The sequence below is a fragment of the Crocuta crocuta genome, unplaced genomic scaffold (assembly GCF_008692635.1).
Source record: "Crocuta crocuta isolate KB4526 unplaced genomic scaffold, BGI_CrCroc_1.0 scaffold1, whole genome shotgun sequence".
NCBI lineage: Eukaryota > Metazoa > Chordata > Mammalia > Carnivora > Hyaenidae > Crocuta > Crocuta crocuta.
Window position 1 is genome coordinate 1,442,511 of NW_027527930.1, and position 21,744 is coordinate 1,464,254.

The window sequence follows — 21,744 nt, forward strand, 5'->3', positions numbered from 1 at the left end:
ATTTCTCAGAAATATTCCTATGTTTACATTTTTCTAGTAACATTCTTTTCTCCCATGAAACTTTCTAGCGACAATGCCAGTGACTATTTTTCTCATATTCCAACCACTGCTGGTTTACAGCATCCTATTTCCCTCCCCTTATTTTCATTCTCTGTTCTCATCTCTCCTTTCATTTCCTCCCCATGTTACACCAGCTACCATCTGCCAAGAAGATGGATTAGATCGTTTATCAAATCAGAAGTTTTTCCTTTGTCATTCAATTCATTTTACTATTATATTGAAACTAAAAAGCAGTGTGGTTTTATCTCAAAAAAAAAAAAAAAAGCAGGACTTGTATTTTATCATTGGAAGTTTTGAGTAATAATAGGAAGGAGGTCTTGACTTATTATAAATGCAGAGGAAGGGCACCTGGGCAGCTCAGTCGGTTAAGCGTCTGACTCTTGATTTTGGCTCAGCTCATGATCTCACGGTTTGTGAGATTGAGTCCCACTTGGTGCTCTGCTCTTATAGCACAGAACCTGCTTGGGATTCTCTCTCTCCCTCTCTCTCTACTCCTCTCCCGTTCATCCTCTCTCTCTCTCTCTCAAAATAAAAAAATAAACCTAAAAAGATGTATATAAACAAGGGACTAATTTTGAATCTCCAACTCCCAATTTTTTCAAACTGTTTATATTTTGGATGATTCATTAAACACTTTCCTCTGTTTTACTGATAATTAGTCTATACTGCTATACCTCACTTTGTAGACAATTTGGCTGCACATATCTACAGCTGCAGATCCAATGGAACCCATACTGGTGGCAAAAACCATGTGAAGTCTCCTTTAGGAAAGGAGAATCAGGGGCGCCTGGGTGGCTAAGTTGGTTAAGCGTCCGACTTTCGCTTAGCTCATGATCTCGCGGTTCGTGGGTTCGAGCCCCGCGTCGGGCTCTGTGCTGACTGCCAGCTCAGAGCCTGGAGCCTGTTTCAGTCTGTGACTCCCTCTCTCTCTGACCCTCCCCTGCTCACGCTGTCTCTCTCTCTCTCTCTCTCTCCTAGAAATAAATAAAACATTAAAAAAAATTTAAAAAAAAAAAAGCAAAGGAGAATCAGACGGGAGTTTCCTACCTTATTTTGATTTCTAAGAATTGGCTGATATAACTGGGGAGAGTGCTCAGGCCTGGGCTATACTAAATCTATAGTAATTCTGAAATACAGAGGATGAAATAAGAAATGGTGAAACTTCTCAGGATCCCTGCAAAATGTACCATAATTCCTTCCAGTCCTTTCCCCATCATTCCTTGCACGGTGCTGGGCCAAATCCAGTCTGTAAAGGACGTTTCCCACATGCAACTACTGGATGCATTTGGGCCCAGTGTAGCTTTTTAAATCTTACTAGGTAACCATAGAGACCCCATCTATGCATCATAGCATCAGTGATCCACAGCTCAGAAAGCATAAAAGAACAAAATAAAAGTTTAAAATATTACAGCTTTCTTGCCAGATATATTTTGCCAACTGGTAACCCTTGAACTCAAAATTCTTATTGACAAAAAAGTAAAAAATCCCATGTTCCCATGTGGTTTATATTTAGTGGACCATCAAAATAGGCATGGGATAGGGAACTCCACTCTTTAAAAAAATGTAAGCAAAGTTCAGTCTTAAAAGATTTATAACAGAAATAGTACTAATAAAATTATCCTACAAAATAATTTTTAATGGAGCTGAGTTAATTCAAGCCATGTCTTATGGGGATAAAAATGAAGAGCAATAAACAAAAAAAGGTGGAAGAAAACAAATGTGACCCTGATGACTCTTCTGAAGTCCATAACCTCCACATGAGTTCTTTTCATCCCCTGGTGATATTAATCTTCTGTTTATTTTGCTACTGTAATTCTAAGTAATTCTAAAGTTACAGAGATTGCCCTTTCAAAGTTGGTCTACACCTGTTCTTTCTCACCTCACAAAAAGTAAAGGAAAAAAATGTGTGCGTGTGTGTGTGTGCGCGTATGCGTGTGTGTGTGTGTGTACTGTTGGTGGTTAAATATCGAGTTGGGACTTCCTCTTTGAACAGTTGCTTTTTCCTCTCACACAAAGGAGATCTCATTTTGTTTGAGACTGGATATAGTTGAAATCAAACCATACACCAAGAGTGTATGATGGATAAGAAGCCCCCGAAACCAGCTCCTCGCAGGATCTTCCAGGAAAGGTTAAAGATTACCGCTCTACCTTTGTACTTTGAAGGTTTTTTGTTAGTCAAGCGGTCAGAACACCAGGTAAGTTCATAAATGATAACATTGCAACTAGAAGCTTTTGCCTTAATATAAAATTTACTTAATGGTGATATGATGTGGCAAGTACTGCCCTGTTTCTGTTGTGATTAAACCCTCTTCCCCAAGCTCAGAAATATGATGCCAATTTTGCATAATTATAAAGACAATGTGTGGCTGAAACACATTCATGTATACATGTATGTATTATATATAATAACATAACATTCTAATGTTAAGTCACCAATGTAAATAAAAATTCAGTAAGCTACATTTCCAAAGAATTTATTTAAACGTCACAGAAGATACCAGCTTAGAAGATAAAATGTTTATGATTTTTTTCTATTTACTAATATGCTTCCACAATGACTTGTACCACTTAATACAAAATATTATGATTGAAATTAAACCTTTTGCTCTTACTCTCAGTTGTTTGAAGTTTACAAATAATTGTAAAATTCTTTTTAGTGGTAAACTTTTGTAAAAAAATTATGAAAATGCCAAATTGATACTGTTTAACATTAAATATAGTTGTATATTCTAAAAACATTAAGATAGTGACTTAAAACTACAATACATAAGTTGCAGTGTATGAAATATGTACACTAAGCTATATAAATACATTCATTCTAACAAAATTCATAAGCAGCTCATACTTTTAAAATGCAAAAATGAAAACTTATAATTAAGTAAGTTAAAATCAGTGCTTTTAAAATACCAGTTATGGATAATTTGAAGTTAATGAGAGAAATAAACATGAAAGTGCCAGTTACTAATGAAAAAAGAAATCATTGAGTTAGGTCAAATTTTATGAAATTTTAAAACTAACAAAGTATAAAAAATTTAAGTGTTTCAAGAAATGTCATAAAAATGTTTAATAATGATAATAAGATATATTTTCTCAAGACTTATTAACAGAAAATTGTGAAAATATCTACAATAGCACATTCAAGGTTTTTGTAAAGATGTGGTAGTTTATATTCTGTTTCAGGTGTTAAACATGTAGTAGTAAATTTGTCAGTTATGTTAGAATATTTTTTGGTTCTTCCTACATGCTTTTATTTTTTTCATTTTTTCAGTTTTGCTTTTTTAAGTTTATTTTTGAGAGAGAGCCCGCAAAAGCATGTGCGAGGGAGGAACAAAGAGAGAGAAAGAGAGAGAATTCCAAGGACACTCCACACTCTCAGAGCCCAATGTGGGCTCTATCCCACCAACTGTGAGCTCGTGACCTGAGCTAAACTCAAGAGTCGACCACTTAACTGCCTGAGCTACCCAGGCGCCACCCCCCACCCCCCCATATGCTTTTAAAGAGAATTCTATCTTGTCGCTACAGGTTAGCCACATGATTACTTTGCCAGGAAAGAGGAGTTGGGAAAAAGAAATTTCTAATTTGTAATTTAAATTTGGTTATTCATTAAATGTTTATCAAAGTATTTATAATAATAACTGTTTCTGATTTTTTTTTAATATTTAAAGAAGGCATTCCATTGGATTTTTAGAGAGTCAGCAAAACATGTCTTTACCTATTGGTTTTTCCACTTAAATTGCTTGTGATCTTGTGAAGGTTACTCTGTCTCCTGGAGATTTAATTTTCTCAAACTGTAAAATGGAAAAACTATGACTTGCCATGTACAGTGCCTTGAATACAACCGGTGCTCAACTAATTTATTCATTCAAGCAACATTTATTGTGTGTCCCCGATGCACCAAGCATCCTACTGAGTTCCAGAGAATATAAATCTAACACAAAGACTCGAACTTAAAGAGCTTAGTCTGTGGTAAGAAGTGATGACTCTCTTACCTGACTGTTACTCTACCTTTTCCTAGAAAGCATACTTTGAAATGAAAAGAATAAACTATAGATACAAATATTTCTGATGAAATTAACTTGTGTTTCCACTCGAATTCATAGCAACATATCTTTCACTTGTATGTCAAGAAGAGAGGAAGAGGACGACAATAATGTCTACTTATAGGGTGGTTTCAAGGATGAAAGATAACATATAAAATACCTGGCTTACATTAAAGGTTAGACTCATTCTCCTTTTCATTTCATTATTTATTATATTCTTATTAACATACTAAACTCAGTTTTGAATCCATAGGTACAGTTGACCCTTAAACTACATGGGTTTGAACAGTGCGGGTCCACTTACACTCTGATTTTTTGATAAATACAGTACAGTGCTGTATATGTATCTTTTTTCCAAAAGATTTTCCAAATAACATTCTTGCTCTAGCTTACTTTATTGTAAGGATACAGTATGTAATACAGATAGCTTACAAAATATGTGTTAATCGATTGTTTGTGTTACTGGCAAGGCTTCTGGTCAGCAGTGGGCTATTAGTAGTTCAATTTTTCTGGAGTCAAAAGTAATACGTGAATTTTTGACTGCACAGGAGGGTCAGAGCCCTAACCCCCTATGTTGTTGGAGGGTCAACTGGTAATATGGCTCAAAGGAGAGCCACAGGGCTAGAGCACCAGTGAAAATAGAATCTGTAAAAAATCGAAGGAAAGTAGTGGGAGTTCTAGACAAGCAGGAGCGAAGTACCAGGGATCCTTTAAAAGTGAAGGTGAGCCAGGGGTATATAGAAGGTTATTTTTAAAGGAAAATGGGCTAGAGGAAGTTGGGATACTCTGCAGAACATTAAGTGGGGTCTTTGTTGAAGGAATTAAGAACATTTAAGCTAGAGAATATATAACTGAGGAGTAACCCGATCTGTAAGGAGATCACACATTTAGAGGCACTTCCCAGCTATTTTTGTGTCAGGAGCACTTTTAGGAATTTAAGGAATTGTGCCCCTAGGAAAAGATCTGAACATATACCATTTTAAATGCAATTTTAGAAAGTCCATGGATCCCAGATCAAGAGCCCATTAAAAATATGTAATCTTCATGGAAAAGATAACGTGGAAAGACTTAAACCACAGCATGAGTGTTTTGGATTGATCAGGAAGATTTATTTGATAATAAGTGCTATTAAATGCCATAACATGATGCCAATGAAAACACAGTTTTTTTGCAAATGGGGAAAATTCTCATTTTTCTGGAACTGTTTGAAAATAAGACAGAGGGGCACCTGGGTGGCTCAGTTAAGCATCCAGCTTTGGCTCAGGTCATGATCTCGTGGTTCCCGAGTTCTAGCCCTGCTTCAGGCTCTGTGCTAACAGCCCAGAGTCTGGAGCCTGCCTCAGATTCTGTGTCTCCTTCTCTGCCCCCTCCCTGCTTGTGTTCTGTCTCTGTCTCTGTCTCTCTCTCTCTCTCAAAAATAAATAAGCATTAAAAACTTTTTAATGAAAGAAAAGAAGATAGAGCTTGGGCAACATTTCAGTTTCTTCAATCTGTGATATGCTAAAATTAAAAACAATATGTATAATATGTCTTCTTATTCACTTGAACATAAGAATGTGGTCATCATAACAGTGTCAAAATAACATTTCTCTGACTAGTCCTCTCATTGCAACTAATTTATTTAGAATTATACTGGTATATTTATAAGAGCTTATCAGAAATTTAATCTAGACTGTGACCCACTGGTCTGTGCATACTGAATATAAGCTTGATCTGTTAGGTTTGTGGCTGTGGTTGGAGTTCACAGGACCTACTGCTATCTGTAATCTTTTTCTTTTTTTTTTTTGTTTTTTGTTTTTTCTGAGAGAGAGAGAGACAGCATGAGCAGGGGAGGATCAGAAAGAGAGAGGGAGATATAGAATCTGAAACAGACTCTGAGCTGGCTGTCAGCATAGAGCCAGATGCAGGGCTCGAACCCACGAACCGTGAGATCATGACCTGAGCCGAAGTCAGATGCTTAACCGACTGAGCCACCCAGGCGCCCCATGTAATCTTACCTTTCCTCTGGGCTACCCTTACTCTCAACTCACTGCCTTTCTTCTTGCTTCTCCCACCACTTAATAAGCCCTCCTTAATCCTTTCCATGAATCTGTATGGTTTGTTTATCAGTAAAACTCTTTATTTTCCCCTGATTAATTCTACTCAGCTTATATCATTCTCTCATGACTGAACCACCTCTAATTTTTCTTAGAAGCACAGATCGATGTCTGCATGTAACCTACATAAGAAACACAATAAGCTTTGGCTATCAGTGATTTTAGTTTTCCTATCAAAGGGCAGGTTAATCCTCATAAGACTAATGAAGAAGATGAAGAGAGTGGTACACTTTGACTTCAGTGTTTTCTCTTGCTTTCTTTTCCTCCAAGAATCATAGAATCTCCAGTTTGAACTTGATCTTAGATGCCATACTCCAGTAAAACCACACACCTCATCATCAAATTCTCCAACTAATTTGCCTGCATTCTGATCTCCTTCCCACTCTTCCTCACCCCCATCCTAGTTCCAAATTATAGTGTAGCTTTGACTTGATCCCTTAATGGCAGAGGCCTACCATTAGAACAGTATGTGAAAGCCTTAAAAAGATAGATGATTTTTTAAAAAGCCCCCCCCCAACTGAATTGTTTTATTATTAACCAGAAGTCAAACTTGAGAAAATCCAAGTACCTTTCAACAGAGTGACTAGACACTCTCATAGTTTTGACAGAACATCTGCCTGATTATGGAGACAGTATATTTTGGCAACTTCTCAGGCCAAGTTTCTCAATGCAGTTTTCTATTTCTCTATTGAAGACAATATGAAGGCACCCTTTCATAGTATATGTGAGTGGCAATGGATTTCATTATTCTGGTTCACAAAATATCCTCCCCTTCTCATACATAATCCCATTGAAGGAGATCTATCTTGAAGATTTTTGGATGCCACCGCTGTCACACACACATGCAAATCACCATCCTCAAAAAGTACCATATGGATAATGAAAAATACAAAGTACCTGTTAATAATATGAGTGATGAGGTAATGCTTTTGTTTTGTTTTGTTTTGTTTTAAGTGGCTAACATTTATGGTCCACTTGCTATGTCCCAGGTCCTGTGTGCTTTGCACACAGTATTATTCCATTCAATCTTAAGCAACTCTATAAAGCAAGAGCAGGAGGCTGGTTTCTACCGCTGCCCTTGGTCTCCTAGCAGTACACTCTAGCACAGGAGCAGCAAAGTCGTTAGCATCGTCGTCATCATCGTTATAATTCAGTGCTTTTAATATATTCAGAAAGTTGTACAACATCGCCACTATCTAGTTCTAGAACATTTTCATCCTGCTAAAAAGAAGCCCCATTAAAATTTTCCCTGCTCTATACATTTCTATATGCGTTTCTTGGGATTTTTTCTGTCTCCCAATTTTGAAACCAATTAAAAATTAAGACAGAGGAATCCCACAGAGATCAATTAGGTACTTTTATCTGTTGCTGTGTGGCTTAGATTTATGGCCAAAACAATGCTTTACTCCAGATTTAGGTAAGCTTGAGCTACCTTGAGTCACTCACTGACTCAGTTTAAGAGCCACAAGCCTACTACCCCTCCTGGAGGCCCTTTGCCACATGGCATGACCAGAGAAAAACACCTATTCTCTCCTGATATGCTCAGCAGAGAGAGAATAGAAAGGGGCTGAGTTGAACATGAAGAAAAAGGGAGAAAATAGTTCTACTAAGAACATGAAAAAGATGATTGTTGTAATTCAAAATGAATTTAATCTTGAGCTTCATGGGAGCCAAGACAAAACAAGATGGATTATAGAGTTCCCATTTTTGAGAAAAGAAGTACCTCAATTCTGAAGAAGTGAGAAACAGTTTGCTGGTCTAAGAAAGGATAAATGGTACGTTAGTGTTAGAGACACAAATACCATGTTATATAAAAGTGTCTTTCCGTTTATAAGCATAAGAAAAAAATCATGTAATTCTCTTACTTTAATCCTCAATATAAGTCAAGATAATCCAGCATGTCATAAACATTGAGTTTATTAAAAGGAATAATCAACATGTCTATGAAACTAGAATTTTTAAAAACATACTTTTGGAAAGAGCTGAGTATGAAGGTAAGTGTTTACACTTGGAAGGATTTTATTCTCAAAACTCCTTTGTCATTCTTTTGTAATGCAGTCAGTCTTCACAGAATGTAAATTCCCCTTATTTAAATAAACTTTCACTTGAGTGAAATGAGACTAGGTTATTTAAATTTTTTAAACCTAAAATGTTATATTTTTATAAAACCCATAATAATGTCAATGTAGCAATTATGACATGTTTACCACATGAATGGAATTTGGACTTCAAAGGTGAGCTTTGATGTTCAATTATTTTATGATTATGAACTATTCACATTGCCTTTATTTATATAAACATACACTATTTATAGGACCCACACTATAAGCCATGTATTCTGCTAAGTGCTTTACGTGTGTCAATTTACTCAATCCTTTCAATTGTCCTGGAATCTAGCTATTTAATGCTTGTCCTATCTTGACCCCTAAATGGCCTCTCTTACAGGTGCAATCTTCCATTGATAGCTACATAAAAAGTCAAATGTCTTAAATCAGTGGGGAAAGTTTTGAAAAATGATCTATTTAAACACAAATCAAATTCCATCCTTATCTCACACCTTATGCTAAAATAAATTTGTGAAGGATTTAATCAAGAGTTAGATGTAAAGGGGAGCCTGGGTGGCACAGTCAGTTAAGCATCCGACTCTTGGTTTCTGCTCAGGTCACAATCTCATGGTTTGTGAGTCTGAATCCTGTGTTGGGCTCTGTGCTGACAGTGCAGAGCCTGCTTGGAGTTTTCTTTCTCTCCCTCTCTCTCTGCCCCTCTAAGCTCTCTCTCTCTCTCAAAACAAACAAACAAACAAGGAGTTATATGTAAAATTAAGCCAGAAGTTAGGTGACTTATCTCAGGGTCAAGAAGAAGCTTATATCACACAGCAATTAATGAAGTTACAAAGAAAAGAGTTAATAAGAAAATAGTTGAATACATACCAATGAAATAATGCTTTTAATTTCTTTCTCACAGGAGTATAAACATTATTGGACAGAGTTGAGAGGAACTACACTTTTTTTTTATTCTGACAAAAAAAGTCCAACAGTAAGTAGTTAAACATGTTCGACTGGTTCAATTTTTCCCAATATAGAGATATTACATAGTTGTATTCATTTGGTGTTTTCTGTCTCTCAAAAGTAAAGATATTTTAGTAAAACCAATTCAAATAAGAACATCGATATCTCTGGGAACTATTGGATATAAGATCCATGGTAAAGTTTTCAGGGCACCTCAGAAGAAGGCATAAACTCATGCTTTAGTTTTGCATTTTTTTCTTTCTGATCCCAATAGTAGAAACTTAGTTGAAAAGTGAAAATTTCAGCCAGATAACTGGATACAACTTGTATAATGCCAAAGGATAGCCTTAATTTCCCCAGGTTTTATCTTGCTGTATCATGCAGTTATTATCTGAGAGAATCTAGATAATCTTCATAACATAAAATATGTCACAATTTAATTTTCCAAGGAAGATGAAAACATAACCCTCTAAAGTGGACTTCTAAGAGCTTAAGCATGAGAATAACAATAGATTCTGAGACATATTTATTAGTATTAATTTCAAATAATTGATTTATATTTCAGTTTTTCCACAAAGATAAAAAACTGTGTATTTCATTTTTTCCACAAATAAAATGTAGCATTTTAGTGTCAAATGCTTGCCTCCTATGGAATACTATGCCTGTAGGAGATTTTATGATCTGTAGCTTGTTTGAATACAAGCATTTTGTACCATGGATCAGTAGCCCATAGTTCTTAGAATATCATTATTACACGTCCAGATCTAAAGAAAAAAACTGAAAAAAGAGCCTTTGTGATATATTTCATCTGCAGGTATTTTAGTGCTATTAGTGGTAAATTAACCAGAAGTCATTTTTAAAAAATGTGTTGAGCGCTGGGTGTTACATGCAAGTGATGAATCATTCAATTCTATTCCGGAAACCAATATTACACTATGTGTTAACTAATGAGAATTTAAATAAAAAATTGAAAACAAATGAGAACATGCAAAAACAAACAAAAACAAACTTAAAATGATGACTTTCACCAGTGTTCTGGATAGATTAAGATTCATATGGAGGTGTTTTCAAATGCCATAATAAATTTTAATAAAACTAATCCCTCTGTTGTGCCTTCCAACTTCCAATTGATATCAGTAAAACTATGAAAGACCCTGGTCTAAACCTAGTATATAGTACACATATTGGATGAGTGAAGAGTTATTGCTCTCTTACTACATGGCATGAGGCAAGTACAGCCTAGTGGGTACAGCTTAGTGACTGTAGCCTGGTCTTCAGGGTTTTTATACTGTCTCTGTGAACTGTGGGTTCTTGGGCATAAGAGGTTCTTGGGTCATCTAACCTCTCTGTCAGTGTATCCGATGGGAATTGGTAGGAAACAGATGACATCTCAAATTGGGCATTTTTTTAAAGATTTTATTTTTAAGTAATCTCTACACCCATTGTGGGCTTGAATTTACATACTCCCCTACCGAGATCAGGAGTTCATGCCCTACTGACTAAGCCAGCCAGGAGCCCCTCAGATTGGGCATTTTTGAAGAGAGTTTAATGAAGATGCTATATTCAAAACAGTGGACAGGTTATAGGAAAACTACAAAGGATAGAACAGAACTCTGAGGCTAGGAACAGTTCCCTACCATCATGCCCAGGATTAAAAAAAACAAAAAACAAACAGTGAGCAGAAGTGTATGAAGATGACTTCATTGAGAGGAATAAGATCTTTGACTGAGGAAGTAATTGCATAGGATAATAAATACCTTATTCTCCTTGGGCTTCTGATCTCCTGCCAGTGTTAACCAGGGTCCAACCCAATGGGAAGTCACAAGGTAAGGGGGCCCTTGATGTTGTCCCCACAGGTCCCTCTCCTGTGCACAGCACTGTGTTCCCTGAAATTAGGATAAAAAGAGTCACCCATCACGTGAGGTTATCAAAACGATTAAACGAGATAATGAATGTAAGGACTTAATAGAGTAGCTGCCATATAACAAGCATTCAAGCATTTTACATACATTATGTCATCTAATTCTGATAACAACTCTGCTGAGTGGGTATACTATTTTAATTAGCACTTATAGATGAGAGTAGTCAAGTTTAGAGATTCAGAAATTGTTCAAGATCAGACAGTTAATGAAAGGAGAACTGTCCAGGTCTTGCTCCTGAGCCAGCATTCTTAACCATTACGCCATGAATAGACTGTTTCAATGAAATACTGCAGAATTGTATGTCTACCCATTTTGTTAAAAGAGGGTGCAGACTTTAGGAAATCTGGGTTGGGGTTGATAGTCTCAGGAGAAAGCACAGAGATAGAACAGGTGGGAAGTGTAGATAATTCAGCTTAAAGCTGCCTTGACATATTTGAAAGGCTGTCAGGAGGTCATGTGAAAAAGTCAATGAATTCATTTCATGTTATTGCAGAGAAAGGGGACGAGGACCATTGGTTGGAAATTACCTGGAGGAATGACTGTACCTTAATACAAGGAAAAGCGTGCTATCAGGCAGAGTGGCATAGAAGCATGAGTTCCATGCTGTTTGAGGTATTCCAACATAGACAGGATAACTACAGGGAGGGATGCTGTGAGGGAGACTGAAGCATCAGATGGGAGCTGGATTAGATGTACTTTAAGGCTCTTTTCAACACTGCAATTAAAAAACTCTTTGTTTTAATCAATAGATTCGTTTATGGCACTCTATCTAATTTAGCAACTTCCTCCTCTGTTGCTTCCTCCTTTGTCTCAGCAAACTTCACTTAGCTTAAATCTAACTAGACAACCCATCAGAAAAAGATTTGTGTGTAATTTTTTTTTAAATGTTTTCTTTATTTCTAGGAAAGAGAGAGAGAGAGAGAGACAGCGTGAGCAGGGGAGGGTCAGAGAGAGAGAGGGAGTCACAGACTGAAACAGGCTCCAGGCTCTGAGCTGGCAGTCAGCACAGAGCCCGACGCGGGGCTCGAACCCACGAACCGCGAGATCATGACCTAAGCAAAAGTCGGACGCTTAACCAACTAAGCCACCCCGGCGCCCCTCGTGTGTAATTTTTAATTCTGCCCTGCTTCCCTTATACCTTTCCATCAATTTTTAATTGCTCTTTGTCCATTGGAAATAAATAGGTCAACCCGAACTTACCCACAACTTCATCATTACAGGAATAGTTCTGGAAAAAAAATTTACTTACTTATTTTTCTGCCTTACTTTATTCAGAAAAATAAAAGAAGGACACATACAAGAACATAGTAAAACAAGTTCTATTGTGCAAAACAGAGGAAAATAAAGAAAAGTCAAGAATAAAGCTAATTCAGAAAAAAAAATATGCCATTAAAAACTCCACTATACTTACTGGAGGTAGATCTGATCTTTCCAATACTACAAAGCAGGTCTGGCCAGTTGCATACAGAACAACCCATATATACCAGTTATTCAGAAGAAATATAATTTTACTGGGTTGAGATAGGAATTTTTTAAATGTTTATTTATTTTTGAGAGAGAGACAGAGTGTGAGTGGGGGGTGAGGCAGAGAGAGAGAGAAAGAGAGAGAGAGAGAAAGAGAGAGAGAGAGAGAGAGAGAGAGAGAATCTGAAGTAGGCTCCAGGCTCTGAGCTGTCAGCACAGAGCCCGATGAGGGGACCTAACTCACTCGAGATCATGACCTGAGCCAAAGTAGGCCGCTTAACCGACTGAGCCACCCAGGGGCCCCAAGTTAGGAATTTCTTAATAGGATCCTCATAACCAATGATGTGGTAAATGTTGAGTAACAGCATTCTTGGAAAAATCATGTGTATGAATATATTCATACAAATTTATTATAAACATTACTCATATAAAGAAGGTGTAGTACACAGTTGAAAAAATAAAATATACTATTGTATTTTATTATAATTTCCCTATAGGTGATTGATTCTCATAGATAATTTTATTGATTTTTCTGAAGTTGGAGCCACAGGCTACTATGATTGCAATTCAATCATAATTTGACAAATGGAGTTGTTTTCCAATTTGCTATTTCCCTAATAAATTTATTGTCATTAAATATGACATAAAATTTATATGTCATTAAATATTAAATTGATGTGAATGTTGGCTGACATTTTTGCTTATGTTAATGATAAGAGGAAAACAAAGCAATAATTATGCATGTTACAACTTTGTCTATTTTGGTAATGACATGGGCAAGTTCTTTGCTAAATAACATGATAGTTTCTGAATCATGGAATAATATTTTGTCAATTTTTTTGTACTGTTCACAATGAAAAAGTTTCAGACACAAGAAACTTCAAAGGTTTATTGGCATTATTAATATTTTATCCTCCACTTTCTTATGTCCAGACCAGAGTCCAGCAAATAGTGGCCCTTGACCCGGATCTAGCCAGTGGCCTTTTTTTGTACAGTCTAGGAGTTAAGAATATTTTTTACACTTTTAAAGTGTTGTATTAAAACAACGACAATAAGAATTTGCAACAGAGACTCTGTGTGGTTCACAAAGCCTGAGACATTTACTATCTAGCTTTTGCAGAAAAAAATAATTGCTGGCACAATAAATCTAGCCCTAATTTATAAGGTTTGCCAATTTCCACGGTATAAATACTCCCACCATAGCTGATTTCAACCTATCAATCTGACTCTACTGAACTGAAAAGAAAGGTACAGTAATACACCATTAGATAGTATTTCTATCAAACAGAAATGAGGATGTAAATAATCTCAAGACACAGTAAATACTATGTAGTAATATAAGTAGAAAATGCTGAATTCTGAATTTTAGTTATCTTTGTTTTTAATATAATAAAATACTTATTTTATATAATATAATATATATTATATAAAATAATAATATATATAAAATATATATAAAAATAATATATAGTATATAAAATAATAATATATAAAATATATATAAAATAATAATATAATATATAATTATATAATATAATATAATATAAATTCATACAATTTAACTTTTAATAACAGCTGTGTTTAGTGACCAGCTTGTAAAAAATCACCTTTTGTAAACCTGTGTGAGACAAGTCCAGCACACCACCACATAATACATCTCCAAATGCCCTCTGGGTTTGGAAGGATTACAATTGCCAGTTGAAAACCAGGATTTTATGCAAGGTCCAAATCAGTTGAAAGGAAGAGATTATTTATATTTCACCGTGCCAGAACTAATGTATGTTACCCAAATATATGTTAACTAATGTATGTTAACTTATGTATTGTTACATGAGACAATTTAATGAGATTTCCTTTATCTTTGCAGTATGTTGACAAGTTAGACCTAATAGACCTCACATGCCTTACTGACCAGAATTCAACTGAAAAGAATTGTGCAAAATTCACCCTTGTTTTACCAAAAGAGGAAGTGCAACTGAAGGTGAGTGAGGAGACGCAATTAGTTGGAAACAAGTTGTTGTTAGAAATAGCATTCGCCTCTTCACAACCCAGTGAGCTGAGGTAACAAGGAGTTGTCAGGGGACCTGCCAAGTCTCATTCTTTGTTCATGTTTCTTGCCTCTTGCCAAAAACGGCAGTTTTCTAAATAGGGATTTGAAAGGGCACATCTACTTGTTTAGTACACAAGCACGTTGAAACCATACACTTCTGTCCTCTGACAAAGTCAGAGGTCCCACCTGGTGTTTTTAAAAAGTTGTTCTTGAGTTGATATTCACCAAGTTCCCAGATGAATCTGAGACAAGTCCAACATGATACATGTTTGGAACCACTGAATTAGACAAACCCGTATTTCACAAATCGAGAGATATTTTGCAAGGCATTTGGCCTATAGTCTTCAAAAATACCACTGTGAGAAAAGCCAAAGGAAGACCAGATACATGTTTCCAATTATGGAAACTGTGGCATATGACAACTAAATGCAGTGTGAGATCCAGAATTGGATTCTGGGTTAGAAAAGGACAACAAAAAACTATAAAGAACATTACTGTTACAATTCGAAAAATTCAAAAAAGAACAGTGTATTCGATAATACACAGTTTGTAAAAGATGGTATTAATGTCATAAAACTCTAAGCCCCACACGAGCAGAGATCTGTTGTTAAATTCATCACTATACAGTAGCACTTGTACGGTAAAAAAAAAGGTTTTCTTGAATTGACATTCAAAGTGAGCCAATCAAAGTCAGCCAACAATTATAGTGTTAAATGTAAAGAGAACACCTTGCAATTGAATAAGAAGTTGTTGGAGTTGGCCTTGCAAGCACTGTAGTAGTTAGTTCCCCCTCACCCCCCACCTCCTCACGGCCCTTAAAGTGGTTACAGTTACCTGTGGTCAACTTCAGCCTGGAAGCAGATGATCCTCCTTCTGACCTTATCAAAAGATCAGTAGTGGCCTAACACTCCACCACAAGGCCTATGTCATTCCCCTCCCTTCCTCTCATCATGTAGGCATTTTATCATCTCATATCATCGAGGGCAGAAGAGTGAGTACAGCACAATAAGATATTTTGAAAGACCACATTAGATAACTTTTATTGCAGAATATTGTGTAATTGTCTTATTCCCATCTTGTTAATCTCTGTGTCACATACATAATTTAAATGTTATCATAGGCATGTATGTATAGGAAAAACATAGTATATGTACGGTTCAGTACTATCTTTGATATCAGGCATCCACTGGGGGTCTTGAAATGTATCCCCATATATAAGGGGGAATACTATAGTAGGAATCTCTTGTACTTAGGAATTCTAGGCCCTACCCCTAACCCTGGGCTCCAGATTCTTCGTTTTAAGCTAACTTCCCAGGTGATTCTGATATGTAGTTAAAGAACACAAGATTGGAGTCAAAGCCTCCAATTCAGTTGGGTTGAATTGTGGCTGTTTTATTCATCGGCTGTGTAATTGTAGGCAAGTTACTTAACCCCTTTGTGCCTTGGTTTCTCCATCCAAAAGTAAGCCTTTACTCAGATGTATCCCTCTTACTGCCACCTACCTAGACCATTTTATTAAAATTGCAGCCCTTTTCCTCTCCCCTAGCTCCTGCTGACATTCTCAATGTCTTGTAAAATGCTCTACATTTTATTCTCCCATTTATTTCCTTCTGACACTATAATATTTACTCACTATTAGACTTATATTACTCCATACTAAATCCAAAATCCCACCAGAACAAGGATTTGTATTTTGCTTTCTGATATTAACCAGTACCTAGAATAGTGCCTAGCACTTAAGGTACTCAAAAAATATGTTAAATGAGCAAATCTATAAAATAAAATATTTAAAAAGTAACTTTTGCAGAATTGCCATGAAGATGAAATCATTTAACGTGTGAAGTACTTAGAACAGTAGCTGCCCCTTATAAATACTTAATAAATATTGGCTATAGTAGTAGGATTTAGAGCTAAGAACTGGAAATTTTTAAGCACTAACAACACTGGTCTTACCTGATTGCAAATGTAAGCTAGTAAGTGTTAAATCAATGGAGTGGATCAACCATTAACTCACCTATTGCAGAAATAAGTAAATAATGTTTACTTTTTTTTTTAAGTTAAGTAAATTTGTATACTTTTACCTGTTTGGTAAGCAGATCAATTGAAACTATATACTTCTGACAAAAGAAAATAGCTTTGAAATTTCATAACACATACATATTGTTTTAAGCAAAAAGGGAAATGAATTGTTTCTTCCTTTGAACTAATTTAAAGTGCTTTAAAAAATTACAACTGACTTTTTAAAACAGTGTGCTTCAATAGAAATATATGCATTTTGTCAACCTTGCTGGGTTTTGAAGGCTTACAGACTTGGAGTCTTACGAAACAATCATATGAAATTCTAAAATTGCTTGAAGTTAATAACGGTATTAATGCTCACTCACACTTACGTCTTTTCTTCTGTATCTGTTTTCATCTTTAGACAGAAAACACAGAAAGTGGGGAAGAGTGGAGAGGCTTCATTCTTACAGTAACAGAGGTAGGAAGGACATTACTTTTGATTGATTCATTAATTCAACATATATTTACTGGACACTGACTATGAACCATACAGAGTGAAAAGGTAAAGTGAAGACACAAGGATTGAAAGGGACAGATATATGGGGTGCCTGGGTGGCTCAGTTGGTTGGGCGCCAGACTTTGGCTCAGGTCATGATCTCACGGTTCGTGGGTTCGAGCCCCACGTTGGGCTCTGTGCTGACAGCTCAGAGCCAGGAACCTGCTTCAGATTCTGTGTCTCCCTCTCTCTCTCTGTCCCTTCCCCACTTGGACTCTCTCTCTCAAAAATGAATAAATGTTAAAAAAATTAAAAAAAAAAAGAAAGGGACAGATATGTACCCATACACTTACTCATGAAATTTGTATTTGTATCAGGTGGATGGAAAGGAAGAAAGGCAATAAGGAAGATAATTTAAAATTGTGATAATTGTTATGAAGAAAATAAACAAAGCTATGTGCTAGCTAGAGAGTAACAGGTGGTCATGGAGATCTATTGTTTGGTCTTATCTTTTGACACAGTAGTCCTTTGTATATGCTGATATTTACAGTTTATATAGCATCTTCTAAAATACTTTCCAATTCCTTTTCTTATTCATTTAATACATATTTATAAAATGCTGAGATGGATTTTATGAATAACATAAACAATATAACAAAAAGATCATCAAAATGAATATTCATCTTTAAACATTTGTTTAGTTAGTAAGACAGAAGGATGCTTACCTGTTCAACTCCGTGGCAACTTCTCAGAGACAAATACTAAGATCTACTGCTTATTCTTAACAGTTGCAGTAGGATATCTACCATTATTTTAAATGAAGCTACTGCATGCAGCAACTGTCTTATAAACATTAAGTACTTTAAGAGCCAGCCCCCAAAGGAGCACCATGTTCTCTGATACTTTGAGAGAAGAAGTCAGTTAAGTACAGACTCTCTCCAAAGCGAGTTCCTAAGTAAAGGCTTTGCAGTCTCATGAAATACGTACTGCACTTTACTGAAATGATGGATGCTGGGTTTTTAAAGTTTATTTATTTTGAGAGAGAGACAGTGCGAGCAGGGGAGGGGCACGGGGTGGGGGGGAGAATTCCAAGCAGGCTCTGTACTGTAACTGCAGTGCACCAAATGGGGCTCAATCTCATGAACCATGAGATCATGACCTGAGCCAAAATCAGGGGTCAGATGCTTAACCGACTGAGCCACCCCGGTGCCCTGATGCTGTCTTTTTATATCAGCCAATAACAGGTGAAAGTTGGAGGTTCAGCTACCATGTAGGGAAGTCTTAGGAAGCTAGAAAAGTGGGTGAGTTAAAGATGTCGAAGACATTTTGACTTGTGTGGAGGAGGAAACTCAATGGGAAAGGGCATCAATGTTGTGGAAAACTATCTTTGTATGGCACAACACTTCTACGTTGGGATACAAGTATTGCAAGGGTATGTGAGTAGATACCAAGGAGAACACAAAAACCACTGGAAAGCCTTGGGGTGCATCTACCCCAAGGGTTTTGTTTCAACAACAAAAAATAGTGTTTTTAGGTTTTTTCCCTTAAGGATAAAAAACATTATTTTAATTAAAATGTACATAATTATGTTACAGAATGCAAAATAAAATTCATGTGAATTCCCAAGAGAACAGTTGTCTTAAATTTTGTGCTGTTATACATGTTTTTGACTAAGTTCCCTGGACATTCTGTGTACATACACAACATGCTGTTGTAAGGAGAGCTTTACCACAAGTTTGAGAAACATAGACTTCAGTTGAAAGAGCAGGGAAAAAAAGGAAAGAAAAGAAAAGAAAAGAAAAAAGAAACTTTGCCTTTGAATTAAATAAACTGGAGTTTGAGTCACATTTTTCTAGCTATGTGACCCTGAACTAATTATTAATCTTTCTGAACCTTTGTTTTCCCCTATTTGTAGAGGAGGGATAACATACCTATCTTATTGTATTGCTGGGAGTATTTGCAATAGCACAGTGCTTGGGACATAATAGGCAAGCAGTAGCTTTCTCATTAGTTTCTCCTCATCCCATTATTTTATTTTCTGGATTGGTATATAAGGAAATAACTGTACTGATTATTAGTTAGCTTAGCTTAGTTATCCAGAAAGCAGTCTCTAAATGTTTTTTTGTGAACCCTTAATCTGTTTTCATTTCAAATTTCACACACACACACACACACACACACACACATGCACATATATAAGATATAAACAATAGGAATCAATAAGAACAGGTAAATAAGGTGATGTAAATCATGGGTATGACTATCAGGAGAGTATAGGTTACTAAATCCAAAATACATCTCCAGAGAAGGTTAAAAGAAACTAAGGAGAGCAGTATCATTATCCGAGTGTGTGAATGAAGATTTGAAATACACACACAGATAGACCAAACTCTAGACCTCTGGCTACAGATGCTTGGTCATCTAATGAATAGTCCATCTCAACCCGGTGTTGCCACAGCTAATTCCAGGTTAGCTGTCGGGGAGCGGAGCGCCTCACTGGTACTCTGGGACTTAACTGGCAGTGAGAACTAGTGAGCTCAGAATGAAAAATGAGAAGTATGGCATTACTAGAATTAGCTTGTAGTGCAAGGTGGGTAGACTTTGCTGTATGCCTGGCCAGAAGGAACAGTTCTAGGAAGATCAGGTGCATTGTGCAAGTTAAAGCTGTTTGGTTGAAGGCATTTTTTTTTAAATTTTTTAAAATGTTTTATTTATTTCTGAGAGAGAGACAGCATGAGCAGGGGTGGGTCAGAGAGAGAGAGAGGGAGACACAGAATCAGAAGCAGGCTCCAGGCTCTGAGCTAGCTGTCAGCACAGAGCTGGACGCAGGGCTCGAACCCACGAACCGCGAGATCATGACCTGAGCTGAAGCCGGATGCTTAATGGACTGAGCCACCCAGGCGCCCCTGAAAGCAGTTTTTATAAAAATATTTTTAATGTCTACTTATTTTTAAGAGACAGAGCACGAACGGGGGAGGGACAGAGAGAGAAGGTGACAGAATCCGAAGCAGGCTCCAGGCTCTGAGCTGTCAACACAGAATCTGACGTGGGGCTTGAACTCACAAACTGCAAGATCATGACCTACGCTGAAGTTGAATGCCTAACTGAGTGAGCCACCCAGGTGCACCTTGAAGGCAGTTTTAAGACAGCAAGATCCTCTATTTACGATCCTATCCATCCGTGTCAGATAACTGAAGCTCCTTAGGACCACACAGATCTTCTCTTTGCTGAAATCACTTAGTTACTCTGCTGTCTTTCTTGTTTGCCTACTGCCTTAATTGGCTTCAGCTGTCAGTTCCCCTACACGTGTCACTCCTTCCTGGGCAAGTAATTCGACTGCATGAAGTCCTAGAGAGAGAGAAAAAAAGGAGGATTGAGACAGAGCGGATACCGAGTTCAGCTATAGAAAAGGAGCAGGAACCTATTGAAGATTATGTGGATGTACTGAACCCTATGCCAGTGTAAGTGTACCACACTTTATTAGATTGTTAATATTAATTTCTAATTATCAAGGAGAGTGAGCCATTGATCTCATTAAACCAAGGGACAGTAAACCGTCTTGTGGATGAACCTTAGATCTCAGAGTAGATGCCACATTTCCTCTTCTATGTCATGATCAACAAAATTCAAAATGCAGGTTTTACCGCACAGGAAATACCCTTCCACCCACACCTTTAGACCAAATAGATATTCTTTCCAAAGCTCAAACCTGAATAAAGACTGCTATGCAGAAGGAAGGAAAAGATATTTTTTTTCACCATGCAGCTCCATGGTTTACTGATTTTCTATCAGAAAATTAGACCAAAGAGTTTTAAGTATCTGAATGTTGTATTCAGTTGTCTAATCAGTGAGCAGTGACTGAGCTTGTACTTTGAGGAAAGCCTCAAAGTTGTGAACACTGTTGTGAACAAACAGTGCAGAAGGTGTTCTTGGGGGAACGAAGAAGCTCAGACAGGCTGAATCCAGCACCATCCTTATTTTTCACTCATATTGCTGAAAAGTGTGGCTAAGATTGGGGCCCCTGCCTCCTGGCATCGTGGTCTTCCTGTCAGGGAATCTTGTGCTGGTACCACCTGTGACATCAGTTTCTGCTGCATGTAGTCTAGCTGTACTCTAATTGCTGAAACCTGCCTATCATCACTCTTGGCTGAAACCAGTGACATTTGATGGGCTGATAGGTTAAAAGTCACACAGATTGCCTCTTTTATTTTTTTCCTCAGCAAAACAAGCAATATGTATGTATTACAAATAGATAAAAAGAGTATTAAAATCATTCTTTGTCCCACCATGCAGAGATATTCACTGTTAACATTTTGGAGAATTGCATACCCTGTCATATTTTTCTCTGTTGAAAGAGCCCAGACTTTTCATTGGCTGCAATATTTATTATAAAAATGAGAAGTGCTTTCTTAAAATTTTTATGCATTAAAATAGCGCCAATGCCATTGGAAAGCCATAGTACACTAAAAGGAGTGATTTCAGATATACCCTTAAATATCAGTTATTTAAAACAGAGACCATACAAGAGAAGCATCTATAGAAATGTTTTGTATCCCTGAAGAGAAACCACCAATCAATATTTTTTATCCAAAAGCTTTTTATGAACT

General features: G+C 36.7%; 1 protein-coding gene across 6 annotated transcripts in view; it reads left to right on the forward strand.

The window, feature by feature from the left end:
* STAP1 (signal transducing adaptor family member 1) overlaps positions 1 to 21,744 on the forward strand; it is a 65,406-nt gene that overhangs the window by 10,023 nt on the left and 33,639 nt on the right. For all 6 annotated transcript variants that reach the window (XM_077750046.1, XM_077750022.1, XM_077750028.1 and 3 more), the window contains 5 exons: positions 2,077 to 2,255; positions 9,161 to 9,232; positions 14,458 to 14,571; positions 17,063 to 17,119; positions 20,426 to 20,598. In XM_077750046.1, coding sequence (XP_077606172.1) covers positions 2,136 to 2,255; positions 9,161 to 9,232; positions 14,458 to 14,571; positions 17,063 to 17,119; positions 20,426 to 20,598 — 536 coding nt within the window. In that variant the 5' untranslated portion in view covers positions 2,077 to 2,135. The remainder of the gene's footprint in view (positions 1 to 2,076; positions 2,256 to 9,160; positions 9,233 to 14,457; positions 14,572 to 17,062; positions 17,120 to 20,425; positions 20,599 to 21,744) is intronic.